Genomic DNA, 13,670 nt, shown 5'->3' on the forward strand with positions numbered 1-13,670 from the left:
GATTGTTTGCCAAGTAGTGTCCTGTTGCCTAAACTCTCCTTACTTTAATCCAGGTTGTCTTCTCCTAAAAGCCTCTTTGCTCCTATCACTTTCCCGCCCAAAATGTTGTCTTTCATTGCCAAAGCAACACAGTGTAAATCCTTTAATCTGTCATGCAGGGTGTATCATGACCCGATGTCAACCTATCTATTCCTGCTATAATTTTTTTCCCTGCAATATACTCAGATTAATTGTATCACCCTATCCAGCCTCTGGAGAAACACTTCCCTTACCAAGCAACCAACTGCACGCAGCTAGCTTGGTAACTCACTACCCTGTATTAGTTTTTCCTCCTTTCTCCCCACTTTGCTTTTCCCTCACTCTTGCTTACTTGCCAGAGGGTTCCTTATTTCCTTGGAATTGCTTTTAGTCTCTATTTTCTAGGGATTCCAAGTTAAGATGGATAGTATTTCTTAACTATGAGATTAGCAAAGAGCTAAAAAAAAAATTGACGCATCTAGTGGTGAGGCTGTAGAGAAAAAGACACTGCAGTTTACTAGAGCAAACTCTATTTGTTAAAGCAAAAGATGTTCATCCCTAGTGTGTAAAGCTGAACAGTGGAGGACTCTGCAGCTATAAAGAATCCTTATCTGTTGCTATGGAGTGATCCTCAGGACACATTAAGTGAAAAAAGGGTAAAGAAACATGTAAGAAAAGGGAATGATAGTTAGATGTAGATAAATAGATATAAGTATATACATATAGATACACATAACACACATACACATATGCTCATTATTTTTTTTAAGAAAAGAAAGGAAGATTACAGAAAAAATTTTTATAGATAGTTACCTATAGAATGAGGAAGAGAACAAGGGGAAGTGATAGGATGAAAGCTAGGTGTTTCAAAATATAATTTGCTTTACAGTTTTACTGGGGACTAGGTAAATGTTTCACCTGGGAAATCAAAAAACAAAAAGGAGCAATTATTAAACATTGAAACAAAATAAGAAAATAAATGAATTTAACCGTATTTCAAGTTGGTGGCATAACCAAGTATAGAGATTTAATTCAATTGATTTTTTAAAGTATTTTAGCTGTACAGTGAGTTATAGTCTAAGGACAAAAAGAATCATAAAGCTATCCTAAATTGCATCCTATGGTCTTGATATTAGTGGTAGCACTGTTATTGTTATTTTGGAACTATGGATAAAAATAGCTAGATAGCAAGATTCTAGATGGATGGCTGGATGGATGGATATAAAAAATTAGTAATTATGTTAATATTTACTAATTATGTTAATATCATTAGGAACAAAGATCTTCAGCATAAGAGAAAAGAGATACAGACATAAAATGAAAGAAGTAAGAATCTTTTCATCTTTATTTTGAACTAGAAATAACATATGAATTCATGACTTAATTTTCTCTTTCTAAAAAACTTATTCCTTAGCTATGTCCACTAAAGTAATCTAGAAACAATAATAACCCAGCAGCAGTGAATAGCTCTAGTGTCAAAATTGTCACCTCCAGATGCCATTTTCCACTAAAAATAAATCAGGACTTCTTGGAGACTGGGACATTCAAGTCTGAGGTAGGAAATGTATGCTATGAGCCTGGATGTCTTCTTGTGCCTGAAAGCAAGAGTTATCAAAGACTACTAGGGCCATTGGAAAAGAAGACAGGAGCCAGCTTAAGGAGACTCCCACTGCCCAAAGATGGGACGACTTCAGAAATACACAGAATAATGTCTGTGATGGCTTTAAACATGCCAGTATGTACATACACATAGTTGTTACGATACTCCACCCACCCCCACCAAGGGAGGAGAAGAAACTTGTCTCCCTAGAGGTTGCTAGTGTACCACTCACTTATTCTGAAGTTTGATAAAGAGAAAGTGTTCAACCTTCCTTTCCTATCAAGACTGTATTGCAGGAATGGTAGCCAGCTTCCAAGCAGCCCACGGGGATTCTTGTCCCTAGTAGACACATCCTCCTGCAGTTTCCTCCCACGTGAGTAGGCTGACCTGTGCGAATAATAGGATATGCTGGAAATGACAGTTTATGACTTCTGCCTTCCTTAAATTATTAAATTTAAGGGTTAACTGATCTTATCCACTGAACAGTTTTAATAATAGTCACACTGTATTTCATATAGTCCCTGGGGCAGTGGTATAGAGGATGAGTTTGCAGGTGGCAAAGCCTGAAGACACAGTGACTTATTATGAGTCATTATAATAAATGTTTATTATTGCTTTAAGCCATTAAGCTCTGAGGTAATTTATTGTGCAGCAATAGATAACACTAAATAATATTAACTAGCCAGATAGTGGATGAGGAGTAATTTTTAATAGATCTGAGCTAATAGTGCAGGATAAATAATAGAAATGAGAAACACCATTTTGTAACCACCAAGGAAATAATGGCTGCTTGAACTACTTAGTGAAAGGGTGATAGAAAACTATACAATGGTTGGATCAAGCTGACGCCACTTGAACCAACTGATCAGTCATGACATAATTAAATGTAGAACAAACATTGTGTGCCTCTAATGTGATGTATTTAGAACTACACAGTCCCACCCATAAAGCAGCCCAAATGTGAATCTAATAAAGCCTCTATATCTATAAGTTTATGAGAAATATGGGCAATAGAGGAAGCTAACTGACATTATAAGGTTATAAACAGCCAAATCCAGAATGGAAAATTCTACTGGACAAGTGACACAAAAATAGCATGTGTGGGAAGAAATGCAGAGGGAGAATTTTTATCTCAGTAACAAGCCTTAAGAAACATACTGTGCAGGTGCATTTGTGGAACTTATTTGGGTGCTGATGAATTGTCAAAAAAACACTTTTTCAAGACAATCATAATTAACTGAACACAAAAATTAGTTGACAGGAATTAGTGTTAATTTTGTTGGGTTTGATAATACTATTGTGGTTTTCTTTTTTTTAAGTTTCTTATCTGTTAGTGATACATACTATGGAATTTACAGATAAAGTAGGACTTGCTTCAAAAGATTTTGGCAAGAAAAAAATGGTGGAGAAAGAAACAATGAAACTAAAGAGCTGAGAAATGATAACCTGAAGCGGGCAATGGGTTCAAGGAGGTTCATTGATACTATTTTTTTTCTACTTTTGTATACATTCGAATTAAAAAACAATAGTACACATAATTCACATTTTGTCTAATTTGTAAAATTCTTAAGGTATAAAATAAAAAAATATATTCATGATCCCACCAGTTATAGATAACTACCTTTAAAATTGGGGGATGTTTTATTCCAATCTTTCCCCATCTTCAGTTCTTAGCTGCCGAAACAAAGTAAATCCATTATTTGGTGCCACCTATGGAAAACATATTTGAAGGATGTAAATTATAAATTAAATTCCTACTTTCTGTTCCTCTATTATTGAAGTAGCTAGAAAATAAGAGTCAAAAGTAAGGATTCAGTGTAGATTTTATCAAGCCTCCCTATTACTGTGGTTTAAGGGGAATAACTTTTCTCTCTTGGTTTTTGTGTAACTCAGATGTCATTCACTTTCTATAAGACCCTTGAGATCGGCATAAACTATGAAAGTCTAAAGACCTTTCCAAGATTAATGCAGATTCCAGGAGAAAGGTGAATGTTCTCAAAACCATCTCTTGTTCCATGGTCCTGCTTCCACCCACACAGCCTCTACTCTGGACGATGTATGCCTAAAAGTGGCAATCAACCTCTTTGATTTCTACTAAGTTAACAAGGCCACTCACAATTTGAGATAGATCAGACTGTTTATGTTGGTGCAGGGAGACAGGATGCATGCAGATATAGAAGGGAAAGGTTTATATCCACCTAAACAACTCTCATCCTGTGTTTTGGTCATCCCACCATAGCAGTGAATACATGGCCATTCCACCCCATCTCTTTGTCTTCTTGTCATTGCTTCATTTTGCTCCAAATGACTCTCTAGGTTAGAATAAACCAAATTTCCCTCCTGGTCTTGGACAGAGCAATTTAGCTATTTTCTTTTTATAGTACAGATTTATGCTCACATCAATGCAACTAGGGTTCACCATCTACTCCAAGCAGCTCACCTAGAGAGTTTCCCAAAGACAATTCTCTCTTTAAGAGGAATTGAGTCCAACTGTTAACATAATACGTTTGGGCACTTACACCTGGAGAACAGAACCATTAGGATTGAGGCCCACAGATGGCTGCCAGTACTTTTATTAGTGTGTAAAGAGTAATTTCATCTCATCCTTCTTACTCCGTGAAGTATCAACAAAGAGTTTGGTGAGTGATCTCCCCAGCAAGGAACGGAAGGCCATAGGGTAACGTCAGCAGGTAGAGTGATGGTCACCACCCTTCCCTGTAAGTACGTTGAGTCCTGACATGACCACATTCCAGTGTACAGGGAAGCCCATTTGTTTTAGCACTTGTTTGTATATTTTTCAAAGGCTCAAATTTTGAGCACGTCATTTTGATATCCAATAAATTTTGGCAGGTAAAATGATATCCATCATATCACACTTACCTTATTCTCCCAACTTATTATTCAGATGGAAATAAGTTATATAGGAAAGTAAAGTGACATTAATGAGGCCATCCAACATAACAAATGGTCTAAGGAGGAGGAGATATAGCTATGTTTCTCTTTTCCTTTAAATCTCAGAGAAATATGTTATATGTGCAGAAGTGGAATCTTTCAGGCCATGTGCTCCTCCATTGCTAAGCAACATGCATTTATTCCATTATTCATATGGCTTTAGTATCACACCACATAGATTTCATTTTAAGTGCTGTATCTGTGATTTTCCTTATGCATAGAGAACTCACAAATCTGTAGTCATAAGTTTCTTACAGATCTAGCTCAAGGTGAATTTTCTCCAAGAACTTTTTCTTTCTGCTCTTATCTCATAATGAGAATTCTAAAACTTTGCCCTCATTAGGCTCAATATGTATAAAAGACTTTCTCTTATCCAAAGCAACTAGAATGTGTATGATGGGCAAACTGAAAAAGTACAGTAACCAGTGGTTATACTTTTCTAAGTCTCTTTCTCAACTGCACACTGAGGACTAATAATTACATTTATCTCATTGAATAAATATGAGAATGAAATGAGTTACTACATATAAAGTACTTAAAATGGTGTCTGGCACTAAGGTGAGGCCCAAATAAACTTTGAACAGTACATTTTACATGTTTCACATATATATTTTATAAATGCATTGTTATAAATAAATTATCATAAAATCCTTAGGGGCACTACTATGTTTTCTGTTTTGTATTCAGCCTGGTATAAAATAGAGTGGGGCACGACACTCATTCTGTGGTGAAAAATTAGTAAGCAAGTAAATGATGTTTAAGTGATACTAAAACAAAGAATATTAAACCTTCTATCATCTCATTTCCAATTAATTTTTATACATCAATGTTTATCCTAAACTTCAGAAGTCTTAGAATTGTCTAATTACAAGAAAGTTAAATTCTTCATGTTGAATATGACTAACATTTTCTTCTGCGTTATCATCTCTCCATGTTTAGAGGTAGAAGAACCTGCAAATTGTTCTTTATGTATTAAGAATTGAGGATAGATAGCATTTTGGGGTTGGACCTGAGATAAAAAAAGCAGTTCTATGTATAATATCAATGATTCCTCAGGGTTTTTCTTTATATTCTTAGCTACTATCTAGTGGATGCTTTAGCCCTTTGACTGCTGCTCTGCTTAATTCACAAATCTGTCTTACATTCTCAATATTCAACAAGTTCAAGAGCCAGTTCTTTAGGTACTTAAAGGGAGAAAAAAGGCCTATTATCACCTGCTCTCACCTCCAACTCAGTATAACTAAAAGTAGATTTTTATATTTTCCTATTAAGCTATATTCTTCTCCGAATGTCCCTATTCCCAATAATGGCACCATATTCTTTCAGTCATTTAATCCTGAAACCCCAAAGACTTCCATGAGATTAAGAGACAAAGAGTGGCAGTTGTGGTGGACCCCCTCTCCCATCACCAGCCATGTAATTTGCTTACTGATCTGTTCCTCAAGTCCCTGCCCCATAATATGAGGATGAGGACAGGAGTTCCCTAGGAGGGCTGTCGAGAGGACTGAATGAGCCAACATACTTGACGTGCTTAGCAGAGTGCCTGGCACAGGTGAGCTCCGGAAATGTTTTCTGTTGCTAGAATCTTTCGTCTAGGTACCAACACACCTACCAAGTGCTTCTCACACCCCCGTCAACCTTTCCATCCTCAGAGCCATTTCCCTGTCCAGGTGACTCTGCATCCAGCTATCCCCCTAAACCAGTCATGACTCAGTCATTCACTTATTTATTCCCAGGATGTTCAATGAAAACTTCCAATATGCCAGGAACTGCTTTAGGTCCTGGGCCTGCAACAGAGAGCAAAGAGCCCTGACCTCTACTCCCATGGAATTACTGATCTAGTGTAGGGTCAGCACACCATGGCCTACAGGCCAAATCTGGTCCAGCAGCCGTTTTTGTGAATAAAATCAGAATACGGCCAAGTCCATTCATTTGTGGGTTGTCTGCAGCGGCTTTCAACAGTTGGAAGAACTGAGTTATGGTTACAGAGTCTGACAGCCCACAAAGCAAACTGTACAGTGTCAAACCTCAGTAAGATCCCACCAAGAGTAAACCTACATCACTAGAGCATTTATGGGGTCATCCTATACATACCAGGTCAATATTCTTCAATATAACTCATCATTCAGGTCACTCCCTGCACATCTCTGTGTCACTTACAGGTTGAACCCTCTCAGCCTGCTGTCCACAGTCTCCTTCTCCAGCCTACTCTTTTCCTGCCCCTCCCCCTCAATGCTCTCATTCTTGTTGGCAAATCTCACTTCAGCAGCCTTCCCTGAACTCATTAAGGTTGCTTAGGTGTCCTTCCAATGGGCTCCAAGAGTATTCATTTTATCACTTGTCACATTGTATTAAAATTGTCTGCTTACAAATGTGATCCCCTCTCAAACAGCAAGTGCATGAGGTCAAGAATGGGGGCTTATGTGTTGTGGAAGGCTCATTGCTCAGCACAGTGGCAGACCCATAGCATGTAAAAAATGATTACAGGAAATATTCTTTAAATGAATGAATATCTACCTCTCTTTGTTTTTTTATGCTTTTCCCACTATGTGGACACCTCACACACATACCTCTCCAAAACCAATCTTCCTCAGGGAAGAGTAGTAAACCTGTGATTAAAGGAACAGATGTTAATGAATTTATTTCAAGGTTTAGAAAAGATTATTTTCAAGTAAGTTTATAGCATCCGTATTATATTATATCTAATGTGATTTAAGATCTACTTAATAGTAAAATAAATATTTTACCATTGCCATGTCTGTCTATAAGGTAGTGAGACTAATTTTGTTCTTAATTTTCTTTTTTCAAGTAAATAAAAATGAACCACTAGATGGTACAATCATCATTTTCAAAGGTAATGACATTAGAGAGGTTTCTTTTATGAAATTGGTAAGACAATCTACTTTCATATAAAAGACCTTTACATATTTTACGCTATTTGTGATCTTCAAACAATAATCAAAGTCATTATGTAATTCTATAACAGGTTAATTCTGTATTTTGTTGCTCTCCATTTTGGAGAACCTCATACAACTTTTTCAAAATTTTTTGCACAACTATTAACTCAAATGCAATAAGCATATAAATGTTTTTTCATCATGACCCATCTAAACACATTATTTAATGAAATGGCAACATCCCTCAGAGACTTCTGTTTATTTTTTACTTTTTTATGTATGTGCCTCATGCCTCCACCTCTAAGTTCCAAACTGTTGAGAATTTTTGTTTTAAATTCCTCCTAAAACCAAAGTCTAACAGTGTGTTGGTGCTGTGTTGTTAATTATGTTCTCTTCCCACGAGCTCTTCCCCATGCTGGTCTCAGGGTCCCAGGAGCACCTCTCTGTGCCGTTCACTTGGTCCCTCAGTGTAGGTGGCCCAGCAGTGCTTTCCCTGAGCATTGCCCTCACCTGACACACCTGCCATCCGTATGACCTGGCAGAGTGCTATGCGCATAGTAGATACTAAATAGATATGTAAGTATGTGTATATATATATAGAGAGAGAGAGAGAGAAATAAATAAATAAATTTTGGTGAAACAAATTTGATTAGACTGCCAAATAGTAAAGGAAAACATAGGAATTTGTAATGAATATGTTCTTTTTTCTTTAATTTATTTTATTGATGTATACTTGATTTACAATATTGTTTTAGTTTCTGGTGTACAGCAAAGTGATTCAGTTATATACATATATATTTTTTTTTTCATATTCTTTTCCATTATGGTTTATTACAGGATACTGAATATAGTTCCCTGTGCTATACAGTAGGACTTTGTTGTTTATCCATTCTATGTATACTAGTTTGCATCTTTGAATCCCAAACTCCCAATCCATCCTTTCCCCACACCCCCTACCCCTTGACAACTACAAGTCTGTTCTCTATGCCTGTGAGTCTGTTTCTGTTTTGTAGATAAGTTCATTTATGTCATATTTTAGATTCCACATATAAATATCATATGGTATTTGTCTTTCTCTTTCTGACTTACTTCAGTTACTAAGATAATCTCTAGGTACATCCGTGTTGCTGCAAATGGCATTATTTCACTCTTTCTTATGGCTGAGTGATATTCCACTGTGTATATATACCACTTCTTCTTTATCCATTCATCTGTTGGTGGACATTTAGGTTGTTTCCCTGTCTTGGCTATTGTAAATAGCGCTGCTATGAACATAGGGGTGCATGTATCTTTTCAAATTATAGTTTCATCTGGGTATATGCCCAGGAGTGGGATTGCTGGATCACATGATAGCTCTATTTTTTGTTTTTTGAGGAACCTCCATACTCTTTTCTGTAGTTGTACCAATTTACATTCCCACCAACACTATAGGAGGGTCCTCTTTTCTCCACACCCTCTCCAGCATTTATTGTTTGTGGACTTTTGAATGATGGCCATTCTGACTGGTGTGAGGTGATACCACATTGTAGTTTTGATTTGCATTTCTCTGATAATTAGTGATGTTGAGCATCTTTTCATGTGCCTCTTGGCCATCTGTATGTCTTCTTTGGAGAAATGTCTATTAAGGTCTTTTGCCCAAAATGAATATGTTCTTGATAAATATGTGAAAATTTGTGAAATTTATTTATAAATAAATAAAAATTAGGCAGACACTAAAACATTTTTATTTTAATAAAATGAAATAAAATAATGATTCTTGGGTCAGTAAAAAACAATAAGCCTGTAAAAGTGTTCCATATTTTCAATTACATACAAACCTGTTATTTCAGGGGCATCCTCATAAGCTGATGCTAGTAATGTAAATTGATAAAATTATTATGGAGGGCTGTTTGGAATATGTATCCAAAGCCTAGAAGTCATGATAATATTTGAATTTATCTTGAGAAAATTATCATAGCTATGCAGAAAGATTTAGTTACAAGAGTTTTATCACAGTGTTGTTTGTAGAAAGTGAAAACTTAAAAACATAATATCTCACAAGTGACTGTGAGAATAAAGTATATTTCATCAATTCAATGAAATAATATTCAACTATTAAATATGAAGTTGTAGATGTTAATAAATATAGAAAGATGTTTCTAAATATTATGTTTTATTTCTTTTTAAAAAAGTTTATTGATAGGGAGTTCTGTTTGTGAAAGTATGGGAGATTATATATACTGAATGATATTTCCAAATGAAAATATTCAAATCTGAATAAAATATAAAATGTATATTTTCAGAACACTGTTACCTGAAGTAAAAACAATATGAAATGAAAGCAAGAGTCTAGAAAATAGGTGTCAAAGTTGACTTTTGCTGCGAGTTCCTGTCAAAGCCTTGGGGCTGTGTGAATTTACCTTTGAGGGCTACACAGGTTACAGTGGACCAGCCCTAAAAATGAAGGACTGCCACAAGTGGGGAATTTTAAGGAAACTGCTCACAGGCCTGGGGCCCCTAAGAGGTACACCCTCGAAGTAAGAAAAAAAAATGAAAAATAAACCCCATTTTAAAACAAGAAGAAAGCAAGAAAATTTGCCTATATTGAACTTGGGACTAGTTGATGGGAAAATATGTGAAAGAACAAAGGGCTACGAATAACCAAAACAACCCTGAACAAGGGTAGCAGAACTTGCCATCCTAGATATCAAGACCTATTATAAAGTGGGAGAAATTAAGACACAAGATTAGACCAACAGACTAATGGAACAGGATGGAGAGGCACAAGACCTTGCATAAATGGACAGGGCTCATCAGTGAAAAAGGATGAACAAGTCAATAAAGAGTGTTAGGACTATTGGTTATCCATGTGGAAAACTGTAATTGAATCTTTAACACATATCAAACACAAAAAAATAATTTCAGAAGTATTAAGACTTAAATGTAAAAGGAAAAATACTATGGTTCATCTGTTGATGGGCACTTGGGTTGCTTCCATACCTTGGCTGTTGTAAATGGTGCTGCTATGAACATTGGGGTGCATGTATCTTTTCAAATTAGTCTTTTTGTTTTTTCCAGATATATATACTCAGCAGTGGAATTACTGGATCATATAATAGTTCTATTTTTAGTTTTTTGATGAAGCTCCATACTGTTTTCCATAGTGGCTGCACTATTTACATTCTCACCAACAGTGCACAAGGGCTCCCTTTTCTCCACATCCTCGCCAACACTTGTTATTTGTTGTCTTTTTGCTAATAGCTATTCTGACAGGTGTGGCGTGATAACTCATTGTGGTTTTGATTTGCATTTCTCTAATAATTAATGATGTTGAGCATATTTTCATGTGCCTGTTAGCCATTTATATGTCTTCTTTGGAAAAATGTCTATTTAGGTCTTCTGCCATTTTTTGATTGGGTTGGGGTTTTTTTTTGATATTGAGTTGTATGAGCTATTTATATATTTTGGATATTAACCCCTTGTTGGTAATAACATTTGCAAATATTTTGTCCCATTCCATAGGTTGTCTTTTCATTTTTGTCTATTGTTTCCTTTGTTATGCAAAAGCTTTTATGCTTAATTAGGTCCCATTTGTTTATTTTTGCTCTTATTTCTTTTACCTTAGGAGATAGGGCCAAAAAAAATATTGCTATGATTTATGTCAAAGAGTGTTATGCTTACATTCTCTTCTATGAATTTCATGGTTTCAGGTCTTACATTTAGGTCTTTGATCCATTTTAAGTTTATTTTTTTATATGGTCTGAGGAAATGTTCTAATTTCATTCTTTTACATATAGCTGTCCAGTTTTCCCAGCATCATTTGTTGGAGAGACTGTCTTTTCTCCATTATATATTCTCACCCCGTTTGTCATAGATTAATTGACCCCAGGTGCATGGGTTTATTTCTGGGCTCTCTATTCTCTTCCATTGATCTATGTGTCTGTTTTTGTGCCAGCACCATGCTGTTTTGATTACTGTAGCTTTGTAGTATAGTCTGAAGTCTGGGAGATGATACCTCCAGCTTTGTTCTTTTTTCTCAAGATTGCTTTGGCAACTTGGAGTCTTTTGTTTTTCCATACAAATTTTAGGAATATTTGCTTTAGTTCTGTGAAAAATGTCATGAGTATTTTGATACACTAAAAATGAACTATCAGAAAGAGAAAGTAAAAATACAATCCCATTTAAAATTGCATCAAAATGAATAAAATACCTAGGAATAAACTTAACCAAGGACGTGAAAGACCCATACTCTGAAAACTCTGAAATTCAAGAATGAGGCTCCGTCTTTAAGCTTCCCCCTCTGTACCTTCCACTTGACTAAGTAAGACCTTTGGGAATATCACAAGGCAGATACATCAGCTCCAGTGCAAAAGAAGAGAAATTTGACGGGTGAAACAGCCCCATGTCCAGTAAAACACTGAAAAAGGAAATTGAAGATGATACTAAGAAATGGAAAGATATCCATGCTCTTGGATTAGAAGAATTAATATTGTTAAAATGGCCATACAACCCAAAGCAACTTACAAATTTAATGCATTCCCTATCAAAATACCCATGCCATATTTCATAGAGTCATCCTTTTCTTGGTCCTGAATTAAAACATGGGGAGGTCCATTGAACTTTCTGTTTCTCTTGACTAATAAACTCTTTAATTTAAAAATACACTCTCAACCATTAATTCAAAAGGTCCACTTCAAACTACTAATAACACTTTACTCTTCAAGGCTATTACCCTAAACCCAGCCAGGGCTCGTCACATGAATGAAAGGTCTCAGGAGGAGGTGTGATCTCCTGCTGCTGTCTTTCCCTGGGCCAGTGGTTTCTGGCTCTGCACCCACACCATCCTCGAATGGCCTCCTTGACTCACACTGTTTACCTGATGGTTTAGTGTTCTGTGTGCCGGGCAGGGATTTAAAGCTAACCCTTTCCCTCATGTGCCCTTACTGTAACGTTGCCAGATTTAGGGAGAAAAGTACAGGACACCCAGATAAATCTGAATTCCAGATAAAAAAACAAGTAATTTTTCTGTTTAAGTATATCTCAAATATTGTTTAGCTGAAATTCAAATATTGAATGGAACATACTTATACTAAAAAATTATTGATTGTTTATCTGACATTTAAATTTAAGTAGGTGCCCTGCATTTTATCTGTCAACTCTACCTTTGGTGAGTCCATCAGAGACTCCTCTACTAGGCTCCTCCCAATATCACTCTCTAAACCAAGACAAAGTCTCTCTTCAGAATGGGTACTGCCCTTTACCCCTCAGATTCTGCTCCAGCCATAAACTGACTGCCTTTTACTGCCACAGTTCCTTCAGATACCAGGATACCCTCTGGACAAGGTCCCTTTTATATGTCCCCAAGCTGATCCTAACTCAGAGTGCCACAGCCCCCTTCCTGGTTCACTACCACTGGCTTCACCACTGGAAGGGTTTGAAGCTCCTTCTGCAGCCCCTGGAGCTGGGCTTGTGCATCCCCCAGTATCAGGGAACATATAGAAGCTGAACTTCTTTTTTCTAGGCTTAAGTTAAGAGGCCACTCCATCCACAGCCTTCCCCCTGGGTGGTAGAGTGGGGTTGGGAAGAGGGACTTATAATGTTGTTTTGTCCAAAGAAATTATTCTCATAAAATTTTCTTTCAATTTCCACAGGCTGAACCTTTTAAAATCCTTAATGTGGAGTCCAGTAATCCCATAACCAGTTATTAGTTCTTTCCTTTGACAATGTGAATCTTGGTAGTTTAAATCACAATTGGCTTTCGTATACAGCATCTTTTCTGTCTTGGAACCTCAGGCAAAACTGCCAAGTTAACATCAGGCGGATACACTAGTGTATACCCATCAGGGGCTCAAATCATGCTGCCTTCTTTCTTATCCTACAGCTGTAACTGTCCTGGTGGGTGGGAAGGAGCCTTCTGCACGGAGAGAGTTTCCACCTGCAACCCTGAGCATGACCCCCCACACCACTGCAGCAAAGGAGCAACCTGTGTCTCATTGCCTCATGGATACACCTGTCACTGTCCACTGGGAACCACTGGGGTCTACTGTGAGCAAGGTGAGGCTCAGCTCATGCTGTCCACAGATTTAACTGCGTCCGTTTCCTTTTGGGAAGGTGAAATGAAATCTGTGTACGAATGAAAGAGTCCACTCTCTTCTTTCCCCCTGTATATTTGACATTATATTTCACAAATAGAATAGTGCTAAAATTTAGTACTACAAAAATAC

The 13,670-nt window shown here is 36.7% G+C and overlaps 1 protein-coding gene across 2 annotated transcripts in view; it reads left to right on the forward strand.

The window, feature by feature from the left end:
• Positions 1-13,670, forward strand: part of EYS (eyes shut homolog) — a 1,775,980-nt gene that overhangs the window by 1,720,840 nt on the left and 41,470 nt on the right. Inside the window, exon 39 of one of the 2 annotated variants that reach the window (XM_057527983.1) lies at positions 13,328-13,519. In XM_057527983.1, coding sequence (XP_057383966.1) covers positions 13,328-13,519 — 192 coding nt within the window. The remainder of the gene's footprint in view (positions 1-13,327; positions 13,520-13,670) is intronic. The other variant, XM_057527984.1, reaches the window with a different exon arrangement.

Source organism: Balaenoptera acutorostrata, chromosome 14 (assembly GCF_949987535.1).
Source record: "Balaenoptera acutorostrata chromosome 14, mBalAcu1.1, whole genome shotgun sequence".
NCBI classification, from domain to species: Eukaryota; Metazoa; Chordata; class Mammalia; order Artiodactyla; family Balaenopteridae; genus Balaenoptera; species Balaenoptera acutorostrata.